This window comes from Gracilinanus agilis, chromosome 3 (assembly GCF_016433145.1).
Source record: "Gracilinanus agilis isolate LMUSP501 chromosome 3, AgileGrace, whole genome shotgun sequence".
Lineage (NCBI taxonomy): Eukaryota > Metazoa > Chordata > Mammalia > Didelphimorphia > Didelphidae > Gracilinanus > Gracilinanus agilis.
The window spans coordinates 217,442,041-217,455,663 of record NC_058132.1 but is presented as its reverse complement, the minus strand read 5'-3'; the positions used below and the strand labels follow the sequence as shown (position 1 = coordinate 217,455,663).

The window sequence follows — 13,623 nt, the reverse complement described above, 5'->3', positions numbered from 1 at the left end:
TGAGATACACTATATTTCACTTTATTTTTTCATTTTTCTTTTTTCTGTTCAAGTTCTCTTTCACAAAATATGACTAATATGGAAATATATTTTGCACTATTACACATGTAAAGTCTACATCATACTGCTTGAAGTCTCAGGAAGGAGAGAAAGGAGGGAGGAAAGAAGGGAGAGAATTTGGCTCAAACAAAAAATAAATGAAGGTTAAAAAAATAGAAAGAGGGCAGCTAAGCAGCTCAGTGGATTGAGAACCAGGCTCAGAGACGGGAGGTCCTGGATTCAAATCTAACCTAAGACACTTCCCAGCTGTGTGACCCTGGGCAAGTCACTTAACCCCCATTGCCCAGGCCTTACTACTCTTCTGCCTTGGAACCAATGCACGGTTTTGATTCTAAGATAGAAGGTAAGGATTTAAAAAAAGAAAGAAAGAAAGCTGGCAATGGGGCACAGAGTAGTTAGGATATTTTCCTACAGATACTATGTGTCATGGGCAGGTCTTGATCATAAGTCTTTTTGCACTCCGGCCATATTCATGACAAGCCACCTTGCCCTCCAATGGGTCTCCAACCCTTCCTTCTAGTTTCCAACCTAGGACTGGATGCTCCTGATTGGTGAGCGTTTATTACGTATTGGGTCACCAGACCTACCATGATGCATTTCACCCATTTTCATTTCATACCTTTCCCCCAAGTTCACAACTCAAACCTCCCACCTGCCACCATGATTTTCATTTCTTGTTCTAAGAATAGTAATCAAATCAGTACTGTCAAGCTACAGCACTACCTTTTAAAAAAGACTTATGAAGCCATTGCTTCAAGACTCGATTCATCATCCTTCTGGGTTTCTAGACAAAAATACTCTCCCTTGATGCCATTCCTTGATATGATTTCTCTTCCCTTATTATAATTCAAGCTCTTGGAGAGCAGAGACTGTCTTGATTCTTATATTTGCAACTCCATCTCTGGTGCTTAGCATAGTGCCTGGCAAAAGTATGTCCTTAATAAATTTTTTTTCATCATTTCACTCAACAACAACAAAAGAATATTGCTCTATAAAAGGTGGTATCATAAAAAGGTTTTAGTATATGATAATTTGACACCAACATCTTATTTTGAAATATTGCTTAAGTACCTAATATACTGTCAAATACATCTTGACATAGGACTGAGTTGCCACCTTTGGGTTACAGAAATACAATAGTTTACATATAAAATGGCACAGTCAAAAGTTTTGAAAACTGTCAGAATTTTATTAGTATAATTATTTTGAAATATTGCTTAAGTACCTAATATACTGTCAAATACATCTTTTTTTTTTTAAAGATTTAATTTTTTTTTTAAACCCTTGTACTTCGGTGTATTGTCTCATAGGTGGAAGATTGGTAAGGGTGGGCAATGGGGGTCAAGTGACCTGCCCAGGGTCACACAGCTGGGAAGTGGCTGAGGCTGGATTCGAACCTAGGACCTCCTGTCTCTAGGCCTGACTCTCACTCCACTGAGCTACCCAGATGCCCCCTGTCAAATACATCTTGACATAGGACTGAGTTGCCACCTTTGGGTTACAGAAATACAATAGTTTACATATAAAATGGCACAGTCAAAAGTTTTGAAAACTGTCAGAATTTTATTAGTATAAGGAATTTTTATGATGTTTAAAGGACTGAGGATAGAAAAGAGATCCAATCACTGAGAAAATCTCTATTGGCTAGTCAGAAAAGTTACATTTTCCTTAGGCAGCACAGCTACTGATCTTATTAAGAACTATGAAATATTCAAATCTGACCTCAGATATTTCCTAGCTATGTTACCCTGGGCATGTCACTTAACCCCCATTGCCTACCCCCACTCTCCTGCCTTGGAACCAATACTCATTGATTCTAAGAGAGAAGGTAAAAGTTTAAAAAAAAAACATGAAATAACTATTTACTTACCCAATGGCTTGACGTTCCAGCAACCTCTGGACTGGTATGGTTAGTTTCCCAAGGAAACGCTTAATGATAGGACGACTCTTGGCAAATTTGTCTTTAATTTCAATTTCTAAGACATCAGTAAGAAGTGCAAAAAAGGAATATTTCTAAAATAGAAAAGAGGTAACATTAATTTACCTTTAAAATAAATCTCAAATGCATTGTATTTTGATAGAAAACACTCTTTTCCCAGGGTTCTTTCTTATCTCCTCTTTTCTTCTCTTGGATAACACTCTTTCCTTGAGTAATCTCATTACACTTCCTGGGTTCAATTACTGTCTAGAAGCAGATGATTCCCAGATCTATATATCCAATTCAGATTTCTCTCCTCAAATTTAATCCCACATTATTACCTGCTTCCTGGATTTTTCCATTTGGATATATGATCAATATCTCAAACACAATGTATCTAATTGGAACCCATTATATATGCCCCTCAAACTCTCTCTCCTCTAAGTTTTCCTCTCTGTTGAGAATACTATTATCCCTTCTGTTAACTAGATTGATAAAATCAGTATCCACTCTTCTCGCTCCCCTACTATCCAAGTCATAAATTGCCAAATATCACCAATTCCATCTCTTCAACATCAGTCCTCTTCTCTATTCACAATGACACTAGGTGTTTAGAACCTCTTGCCTGAACTATTGCAACAGCTTCCTAATTGTCTTCTACTTACAGCCTTTTCCTTTCCAGTTCGTTATCTGGATAACTACCAAATCAATATTCCTAAAACGTTGATCTAACCATGTGACTCTCCTCTGAAATCCTCAGTGACTCCCCTTTGCCTCTAGGATAAAAGGCAAAATCATCCTCTTGGCACTGAAAATCCTCCATAGTCTAGCTATGCTTTATATGAATGGAAATGCTTATTATATTCATTATTAGAGTCAAATTAGCCTCCTAGCTGTTCCCTACACAAGACAATCTTCCATGCCACTCCTCTGTCTTATGTCTGAAACAGAATCTCTCCTTGCCCCTAATTAATCGAATCCCTACCTTTCTTCAAAGCATAGCTCCATACTACTTTATAACCAAGGTGCTTGCCTGATTTCCCCATTTGTTAGAACTGTCCCTTGAAATTACTTTCAAATTCTTTGTATTCATGTATTTGTGTACAGTCTATTCTCCCAGTAGAATATAAGCACTTTGAGAGAAGTATTTTTTCTTCATATCCTGAGTGCCTAGTACAGAGTGCTTTGAACATAGTAAGTACCTTCTGAATATTTATAGACCTGAATTCATATAGGTTTCTATATGAATTCTAATTCTAAGCCTATCCAGTTATCAATAATTCTATCCAAATTAATCAAAACCCACTAATTAAAGTGTTGTATAAAGTACTTCTGGCTGATCTGTTATATTATTAATTACCTGCTTTGCTGGGAAAGCAATAAATCTGAAACATTGTAGGCATCTTTTGAAATACCAAACTCTATAATATTCTACATATTAAATTATGTTCCAGGAGAGTTTCAATATTATACTCCAATTCTTTGTAAGTGGGTACTGCATATAAGACATATATGATCATGATCTAGTTCTCAGAATATTTAATAATCCCAAACCCCTAATCACACAACAATGCCTCAGATTGGAAGATTTACTATAAATGGATCTATCTTTCCATATTGTGTTGTCAGGTATCCAGATATCCATGTGCTAAAAGTCTACAGACTTCAGTTTAATGAACTATATATCATGGAATCATAGAGTTAGAGTTGGAAGGGATTGTAGACAAAATCTAGTCAACCTCTCTCATTTTGCAAGTAAGCAACTAAGACCTGGAAGTTCAGTGACTTGACCAAGAGGTCCTCTGATTCCAAAGCCAGTGGCCTTTTCACTGTACAAGTGAACTGCAATGACTTTTAGGGATTAAAAAATAAATTTAAATTAATATCAAAATGGAAATATTGCTTGAATGAAATGCTATGATTTTAACTAAAAACTACATTTTATTGAAACTCCATTTTTTAAATGGCATAAATTGAAGATCCTCTAACACCTGAACAAAATTCAATGCTGTTGAAGATCATCTGACCTTCATAAGAACTTCCATATATTACTTTCAACCAAGCATCATTTTCCACATAGAAATGCATGGAATTCTTTTTATTTCAATACCCATAAAAGAATACTCAATGAAAATATTCCACAAAATGGACTATTCTCAAATAATGTTTTCTCCTAATTGGCAGCGTGTCTGTTCTATTCCTTTTAGGCATAAACGTTACTATTTCTACTCAAATATGCTACATATATTAGGTATAATTTAATTGATAAACCAAAAACCAGAATCTATATATAAACTGAAACAGAGATATTATATAACATGCCCAGATAACAGAACTCAGGAACATTTCTAATTTAGTCTCATGTCTGCCTTCCAGACCAGAGAAACACTAGTGTGCTCTTCTTCTAATCATTATGGGTAGCACTAATGGGAAAATCTTAGATTTCGTCCAGTCAGCTCACAGTAAGACCATACTGCAGAATGATATAGTTCTAAAGAACTAACACATACTGTCCTTGTCAATGTGTCTACCCTAAAGTCGAACACTTCCTTAATGATCCTTCATCAAGTCAATTGTATTTCTCTAATTAATTGAATCTACCGCCTACAGGAATCCACAGATCCATTAGCCAAAACCCAAGGGGAGAGAAATCTCTTTAGCTTAGTATCATCTATGTACTAGAATTCAGTGCTCCCTCATGTCCTCGCTTATACAGCCCCTGGAAACCATTACTCCATCCCAGCTTGCCAAACTATTGAGCCATCAAGCGTGAGAGACTTAAAAGACATATATCATTACCTCTCTGTGCCAAATTGGATTAGTTGTGTTACTGATGATAGTAGACCTTCTTTCCTGCCCATGATGGGCAAATGTAGGAAAACTGCTCTTCTTTCCTGGCTGAATTGACATCTTAAGGTAAGGATCAGGATTAAAGAACATTCCTTTCTTTAATCCAACTGCCCTAAGATCTTAAAAAAGCAAAAGGAGTGGGAGGAACATAAGAAAAATGCACATTAATATATCATCATTAGAGCAAGCAACTCAATGATCTGTTTTTAAGTTATCACTCAAGATGCCTTCCTTGAAACTGTTTAGCAAACCTATGTACAATTCATTAAATTAAGATCGATGAGACGGTTGGTGTACAGGAGTGGTTTAAAGTGGACAATTCATCCAGAGTGTTCTCTGAACAGGATATATAGAGGAAGCAATGAATGGCGGGTTAGGGGAAGATCTATCATGTCTGGTCCTTAGTTGACACTTCCTGACTCACCAGATAGGAATGCTTTTGATCCCCACATGTGTGCTTGCATCATTATTTTCCAGGACAACCTTATTTTGATCACAAAAATTTAATATGTTATTTTAGGAAAAAAATCTTTAATGAACAGCAATTACATAAAAAGACAACCACCTCATTCTGTGTTGCAACCCCAAAGAGAAAAAGAATCATTCATACACTTGAAGCAGGTATAAATCAGGTTCTGTTTGTGATGAATAAGTAAACTGACTGATTTCAAAGCAGAAGAGCAATAATATGATCCTGGAAAATTTGGAAACTTGTATCAATGCCTTAAAATTATTGAAAAATCATAAACACATATTTGTTTACACAATGTTAAATGACTCACATCACCCTCCCAAGTAAAAAGTGGTGCTCAATTGCTAAATTATTCTAATAAAATATTCAATATATTAAGTAACTGAGAGATTGTCTGTTGAATGTCCCATAAAATATAGGATCTAGAACATACCAGTAATTTTATACTATATTAATTGGGACTTTTTCCACAAGTCACTTCAGATTTTCTGATCCTTTTTTTCATCCTGTGGCTGTGGCTGGTAAAATCTGGTTGTTTGACAGTGCAAACAAATTCACAAGACTGGGCTGATTTCAGTGCTATAAGTGTCCTCAAGAGGCACTACGGAATTCCAAGTCAGATCATATGAGTCAAAAGAGCAGCTAGGTGGCAGACCTGGAGTCAGGAACTCTCCCTGACATATGAGCTGTGCATGACCCTGGGCAAGTAATTTAACCTTGTTTGTCTCAGTTTCCACATCGGTAAAATGAGCTGGAGAAACTCTAGCAAACCATTCTAGTCTTTTTGCCAAGAAAACCCTAAATGGAATTATAAAGAGGCAGACTTTTAACAATAGGAGTCAAGGATGCTGCTCTAACACTCTTAAAATGTGTCATGGCCCCAGGCTGGCAGAATGATTGATATAATGGAATGACTGTCAGACCTAGAGTCATAGGACCTCAAGTTCAAATCTTGGCTCCATTACTTACTGCCTATGTGACCTTGGGCATGTCGGTGAATTGTATGTATGTCATCTATAAAATGAAGAGAATGGGCCAGATGATTACTAAGGTCTCCTCTAGTTCTAAATCTATAATCCTGTGACTCTAAGAACTGTGGGACCCCTGAAAGTTTATATTCATTCTGGAATTCTTCTTGTGGTTTTGATCCATTTAAGGAGGCTTGGGGAAACAATTCAGATCAGATTTCCTGGGATGGCCCCAAAATCTTATACACAGAGACTTGCAGTAGGATGACCTCAGTGACTTACTGGTTCATAGCTGACCTAGGGGGTTGGAAAGTCTACAGCAGGGGTTCTTAATCTGAGAGTTGGGAACTTAAAAATATATCATCTTCATTACTGGATTTCAATAAAATTAGTTTCTTTTCTAATCCTATTTATTTTATGTATTTAACATCAAATCAGGTTATTTTGAGAAGGGGTCAATTGACTTCACTACACTGCCAAAAGGGGTATGTATATGACACACACAAAAAAGGTTCAGAACACATATATTAGGCTCTCTCTAAGTAAGTCTAAGTCTGAATTTTAGAAGGTCACCAACATCACCCTTTTGCAAATGCAGTTTTAAAAACCTGTATCTATGATCTGGTCAGTGTAGAGAACTCCTGGTGAAATATACTCCCTGCCAATAAAGATGAACATCTTCTCTGCAACTTCAAGTTTTATAGAGTCATTGGGAGCATTGGGAGAGTAAGTAATTTTTTCCAGGGGCGCAGAATCAGTATATGGCAGAGATGAGACTTGAACCCACTTCTTATTAACTTCAAAACTAGTTATATTTTCACCATGCTGTGAAGTATTCCATAGGGCTCTGGAATCAGCCTAATACACTTGTTTTTTACAAGTCAAAAAAAAAAAAAAAAAAAACACAGTGCTCCTATGGCCCAGAGATTCACAAGTATATATTTTAGTAGGGGTATAGCAAGAAAGCCTAGTGCTTTTCACCCACTGCAGAGCAGCAGGGAAGGAGTAGGCTATGTCACAAAATGTTAAAAAATTCATCTGAAATGCCCCTAAGCCAAGGATGAAACATTAAGGACAGGAAGGAGCTTTGATCTGAAAAGGCATCAGAAGTGGTAAAAGGCAGATAAAGTACCAGTCAGATGCATCAAAGGAATTGCTGTAATATCTCATTAGTATCATATTCCCCATTCCTGGCATTTCATGAACAGTGTGCTCATTACTAACAACATATTAGCATTCTACTGTTCATGTCAGAATTCCATAGTGTTTCAGTTGACTTTATTTGGCATAACATACCTTCCACAGAAAATGTGTTTTTTCCACATTTTTATATAAGCCTTTCTTAATTATTATGTTCACCTAATTTATAGGATCGTGAATCCAGAATTGAAAGGGGTCTTCGAGATGGGAGAATCTTCATTTTACAGATAAGGAAACTGAGGCCATATGAAGTTATTTTTCATACACACAGTAACAACACTGAGATTCAAACTTAGGCTGTGTACTCTTTCCCAGTGGCAGAATCAATTTCTCTACATAGTAAATCCAAATGGCCAGATTTCCTTTCACAAATGAGGAGCCATATGTGTATAAATGGCAACCACCTAACCATATGGATGTTTTTGTTTCTTTTTTGATCCACACCTGGGATTCCATTAATATAGAGTATTTCTTTTCTCAATGCTCTTTCGATGTGTAGTTTCCAAAGGCATTGAGAAATGAAGTGACTTGCACAGGGACACATGGGCAGTGTGTGTTAGATTTAAATTTCCTTTTGTCTCCAAGGGCAGCTCTCTTATTATGCCATGTTGCCCCATTCTCACATCCAGTGGCTAACCCAATGCCCTTTGTTCTCTCCATCTTTGCTCTGACTTCTTCATCACTCAAATAACCAACAGAGATTAGCCAGAAGATAGTTTCAAATTGGTGCTGTTATTTTCAGAACAATAAGATCTTAGAAATAGGAACTTAAAATTTATATGGTACTTGCATTTAATTTTATTTTATAGATGAAAATACTTAAGGCAAGTAAAATGATTTCCTCAAGATCAGATAATTAAGAATACCAGAATGTGAAGCCAGGTCTTTTGATTCCATATTCAGTGCTTTCTCAATTATAAAGTAAAGCTACTAATGAAAGAATAGTTTCTATATTCATTGTGGATTTTTATTTATTCATGGAACATGTTCAACCATAGATACTTAAGAATGGAACATTTATGATTATAGGCATTCTTCTGTAGCTACTCATATGTTTTTCAGGACAAAATTTACTTCCAACATATAAATATTATGGCCATATTAACTTTATATGATAAAGTATAGCAGTTATTGCAATTCTGACTTGCTATGACTCATACCTATTTGTATATTATCTCCAAATATTTAACTCCAAGATAGAGTAAATTTTAAGGCAAAGAAAGTAGTTCTCATTCATCAATAATCATTTATTAAAAATAATAAGAGTTTACATTTACATACAGTCTACTGTGTGTTAAGCACTCTGCAAATATTCTTATTTTAATAAGACGTTAAAATGTTATATTTATGATTTTAATTGGGACTTTGGATTTTATATGAGTGTGTTCCTTTGACAATGACCAATGTGGAAGTCAGTTTTGCATGATATAGCCCAGATAAAATTGCTCACCATTTTAGAGCAGGGGAAGGGAAAGGAGGGAAGGAGATGGTCTGGATCTTATTGTTTTGGGAAATATGTTGAAAATTATTGTTACATGTAATTTGGAAATTAAAGCATCTTTGAATTAAAAAAAATAAGATATACTTTGGGCTAAACACTGTGTCAGGCACTAAGGATGTTAAGATGAAAAAGAAAACAGTCTCTTCCATCGAAGAGCTTATTTTACCCAGGGAGAAATAACCTTTCATATATTTCTCTGGTGAAATTTAATTCCCTTTAAAAAGTTATTATAAATGGACTTCTGTACTAGCAGCAATGCAATGACCCAGGACAATTCTGAGGAACTGATGGTAAAGAATGCTACCCACATTCAGAGGAAGAACTGCAGGAGTGGAAACACAGAAGAAAAACAACTGCTTGAACACATGGTTGAGGCGGACATGATTGGGGATGTAGACTCGAAACTACCACACCAATGCAACTATCAACAATTTGGAAATAGGTCTTGATCGATAACACATGTTAAAACCATTGGAAATGTGCATCGGCTATGGGGAGGGGGGAGTCAGGGAGGTGAAGGGGAAAGTAAGAGCATGAATCATGTAACCATGTTAACTTTTCTAAAAAATAAAAATTATTAAATTTTTAAAAAGTTATTATAAATGATAATGATGATCTTTACTGATTATATAGCACCTTCAAATTTGCAAAGTGTGGTATGTATGTTATCTCATTTGATCATCACAACAAACCTATAACGTAGGTGCTAATAGTATCTCTATTTTAGAGATGAAGAAACTAAGCCTGAGAGAGATTAAGTGACTTTTCAAGGGTCCCTCAGCTCATAAGTAGCTGAGGAAGGAATTAAACTCATCTCTAACACAATCCACTGTGTTGCATCACTGCTTTTTTTCTTCTTCATAGTTTCCTTTATGATTACAATGATTACATTTTGGTTCTTCATTATATTTTATTAGTCATTTTTTACTAAATTTGACTACATTTTGACCAAAAATGTTGTTTTCTAGTCCATGGTGGATATTATAACCAATTTAATTAGAGAAAACAAAAAATAAAAACATTGAGCTGGGTTTTGAGGCTTATTTCCTATTTTTAGTAAAATGGCCTAGAATCCTCAGTTTCCAGATGGTCATTCTCCAGTAGTGAGTTAATCATGATCCAATATAAGTTTCACATTTTTATCTACTCTTAGGATCCATGAAAATAATATATGAGTTAGTATAGTGACTTGACCAAAATGCATTTTTTAAATTATATGCCAGCAATAGTCAACAACAAATTTAAAAACCTATAATGTGATCAAAGTCTCTGTATTTTGTTGGGCTTTCGGCGTACGCTAATATAGGCTTATGGGCAACATATCTCTAATTTTTCTAGCCCCCTATAAACAACTTGTAGGATTAAAAGGACCAGGAAAAATAAATAAGGAAGCTAAAATTATTCTCTTTTATGTAATGCAGGATCAGACTAACCCAATCTGGACAAAATATCCTCAGTCCAAGTTACATTAGAAGGTAACACGTATGAAGGCAGTATATTTCTAAAAATTTCCTCAAGATTATATGGGCTAAGGAAGTGGGTCAAAGAAAGAGGTAAGGAAAAGTCATAGCCAGTTCATAGTAACATATATTATAGGAGAAACCCCAGGCTTTATTATTTTCTGGCTCATGGGCTCCCCAGAGGAAGGAGAAAGGCATTGATCCTGCATTTCTCCAACAATATCTCTGGAGCCTAAGGACCTCTGGAATCAAGAAACCATAGAATGATCAACCAGTTTCCTTTCTCCCTACCAGCAAGTCTGGGTTTCCTAGAATTGTTGATGAATAAGACCAATGAACTTTGTGGATATGAGAAAAACTAAGTTATAAAAACTCTTTTCTGTAGACTCAAAGTAGTAAAAAGAGAGGAAAACAAATTCAGAAGATTATGTACCACCAATGAATTCATTAACGTCTTCTGTATATGTGACCAAGGTAATGGACACACATCAGTAAAAGAAACATAATAGGATTTAGGCCTTGAAGATACCTTAGAGATCAGTGAATGAATACAGCTCCCTCAGAGGATAGATGAAGAAAATGAAGCCTTCAGAGAAAGGATTCTCTCAATGTCTTAGAGGTAGTAAGTAGCAGGAGGGGAAAGGATTCAAACTCAGGTCCTCTGAATTCCAATCTATAGTTCTTGTCATTACAAAATGCTGCCTTTAAATGTTTTCCATTTTGTTTTCTTATCGCTGAAAACTCTATCCTTGTACCAAATATTAATAACACTATTGGTCCAAAGTAGTGGGGCACATTCTTAGTCCCTGTTACTAGGAAGGTTGAGACTAGTGGATTGCCTAAATTAAGGAATTCTGAGCTGCAGTGAGGTTGAAGCTGATTAGGTGTCTGCATTAAGTCTGGTGCCAATAGAGTACAGGCTCCTGGGAGCAGAGGGTCACCAGGTGCTGAAGGACAGCTAAACTAGTCCCCGGCAGGAAAATGGTTTTTGTCAATCAGTAGAAGGATTCGACCCTTGAGCAGTGGCTGCAATATTTCCAGCCCGGGTATGATGGATGGGGAAACCCAGTCTCAACAGAAGTTTACATACACACTGATGTATGTGTGTGCATGACACACACATATACACATATATTTATATATGTCTGTGTACACACACACATGTATATGTGAATCATGTCTTGGTCTTTTAAGAATTAGCATAATTTTTCCCTCTGGCTAATTTCATCAATTCTTTTCTGACATGAAAAGTTGAAAAATTCTGTGACTGTTAACCAAGTTTGTCATTTAGGAAGAAAAGCAAATGGATGCAATTCAAGCCTCTGAAACACAACACCTCCATGAGCACAAAAACAGAATATTTTATAGTGACAGACATCTGTTAGGCTTTATTTTGCATGAATTCCTTATTTCACAGATGTCAGCCAAAAAAAGCTCATCGAAAAAAATAAAAAGAAGGCTGGCTTTTCTGAGAGTTTGCTTGATTTTTGTCATTCAGGACATTTCTCTAAGCTCTATGATAAGCATACAACTCATGACACCTTTCTTAATAAATGCACATTTCAGCTATTTTCCAACCCATTATGCATATTTTGTCATTGCCACAAGAGAATATTTCTCTTCCTTGTGCACATACAATCATTTTCTTTCCTTGAAGACAAATGGAGAAGTATAGGTTGTTTTCAACATGTAAGAGAATTCTAATTAGATTGTCACATGCTGCTTTCTAGTTTATTCTTTTTTTGTACATCTGAATTTTTTAAATAAGAAGTTTAAAGAGCTAACTTCTACAATAGCAATCATTAGCTATCTTGCTTGGTAGTCAAATTTCAATCGAATTTTATAAATAATCAACTTATAACTCTCTGAGAAATACTACTAGAAAGCTTAAAATACATGAAGAGTGTGTGTGAGGTGAGCACGTATTTAACATACGTATGTATATAATATATACATAATTTATAAAGCTGTAAAGAAATCACTTACCTGATAAGGTAAAACTGACTAATTTCCGACAATGTTGATTTCCTGAAGCACCTCCTTCCATACCTTCTGCCCCCATCTGAGGAAAAAATGATGAATGCATTAGGGGTGATGTCATAGCAGCCCCGCTGATTCTACTTACTAGGCTAATAGTTTCATAAAGGTATAAAGGAAATGGAGAGCAAATGTTGCAAGCTTCTTGAGGCCTGGACAAAGACAAACTCCCTAAGCCTCAATAATAATAGCTAATATTTATATATAGTGCTCACTATGTGCCAGATACTGTGCTTAGTGTTTTATAATCATCTCATTTAATTCTCAGGACAGCACTGGGAAGTGGCTGCTATTATCATCCCCATTTTACAGATGAGGAAAGAGAGGCAGACAAGAGGTTAAGTAATTTGTTCAGGGTCACAGAGCTAGTAAGTGTCTGAGATATGACATGACCTCAGGTCTTTCTGACTCCATCCCTGGCACTCCATCTGCTGTGCCAACACATCTTGCTGCCAACACATCTGGATACCTCTGGAGTGGAGTCTAGAGATTTATCTATTTCACAAGCACAAATCAGGTTCTTCAAAGTCTCTGTTTTCCAACTGTTGTATTTGGGAGATAAGTATCAAACATCTTTAGTACATATAAATAATTATTCTTTTACATGGAATAGACTTATAAAATCACCATTGTCAAATTGCTCAGCACCCACTCTGTGCTATTCTCCTCTGAATGTTCCCTGCTACCTGAGGGATGTTCAGAGGTATGCTAGAGCCAGCTGAACCAGCTTCTGAGTAATTGTGCTATTATTATCAATGGAGTAAAGAAACTATATTACAAAGGTTGTAATGTATTGATTAATGCTTTTGAATTAATGTTGTATTTTATCAGTCAGGAATTTCTATATATATTTAAAAAGGTGTTCATTTTTCAAAAGGTTTCTATATTTATGATATGGAATCTTTAATAAAATGAACCCTTTGCAAAAAAATTAAATTATTATTATGAATTATAATAGATTATTAAATATTCATTGTGAGCATATATACCTTGGAAATCAGCTACAAGTCAGGGTTTGATGTATTGCTTTGTTGATTGTTTAAACTTGGGAAAGTGACTGGGAAAATGTTAATAATGAAGATTAAACTTAAAAGAGTGTTCTGAAGGCAAGGATCCAGGACAACTGCAAAGGACTTAATGACTAAAAGGCTATCTAC

The 13,623-nt window shown here is 35.7% G+C and overlaps 1 protein-coding gene across 1 annotated transcript in view; it reads right to left on the bottom strand.

Annotated features, from left to right (window-relative positions):
* HECW2 (HECT, C2 and WW domain containing E3 ubiquitin protein ligase 2) overlaps positions 1–13,623 on the bottom strand; it is a 289,847-nt gene that overhangs the window by 143,479 nt on the left and 132,745 nt on the right. Inside the window, exons 4-6 of the mRNA XM_044669680.1 lie at positions 12,416–12,491; positions 4,778–4,947; positions 1,931–2,073 (exon numbers count right to left, since the gene is read on the bottom strand). Of these exons, the coding sequence (XP_044525615.1) occupies positions 1,931–2,073; positions 4,778–4,947; positions 12,416–12,491 (389 nt within the window). The remainder of the gene's footprint in view (positions 1–1,930; positions 2,074–4,777; positions 4,948–12,415; positions 12,492–13,623) is intronic.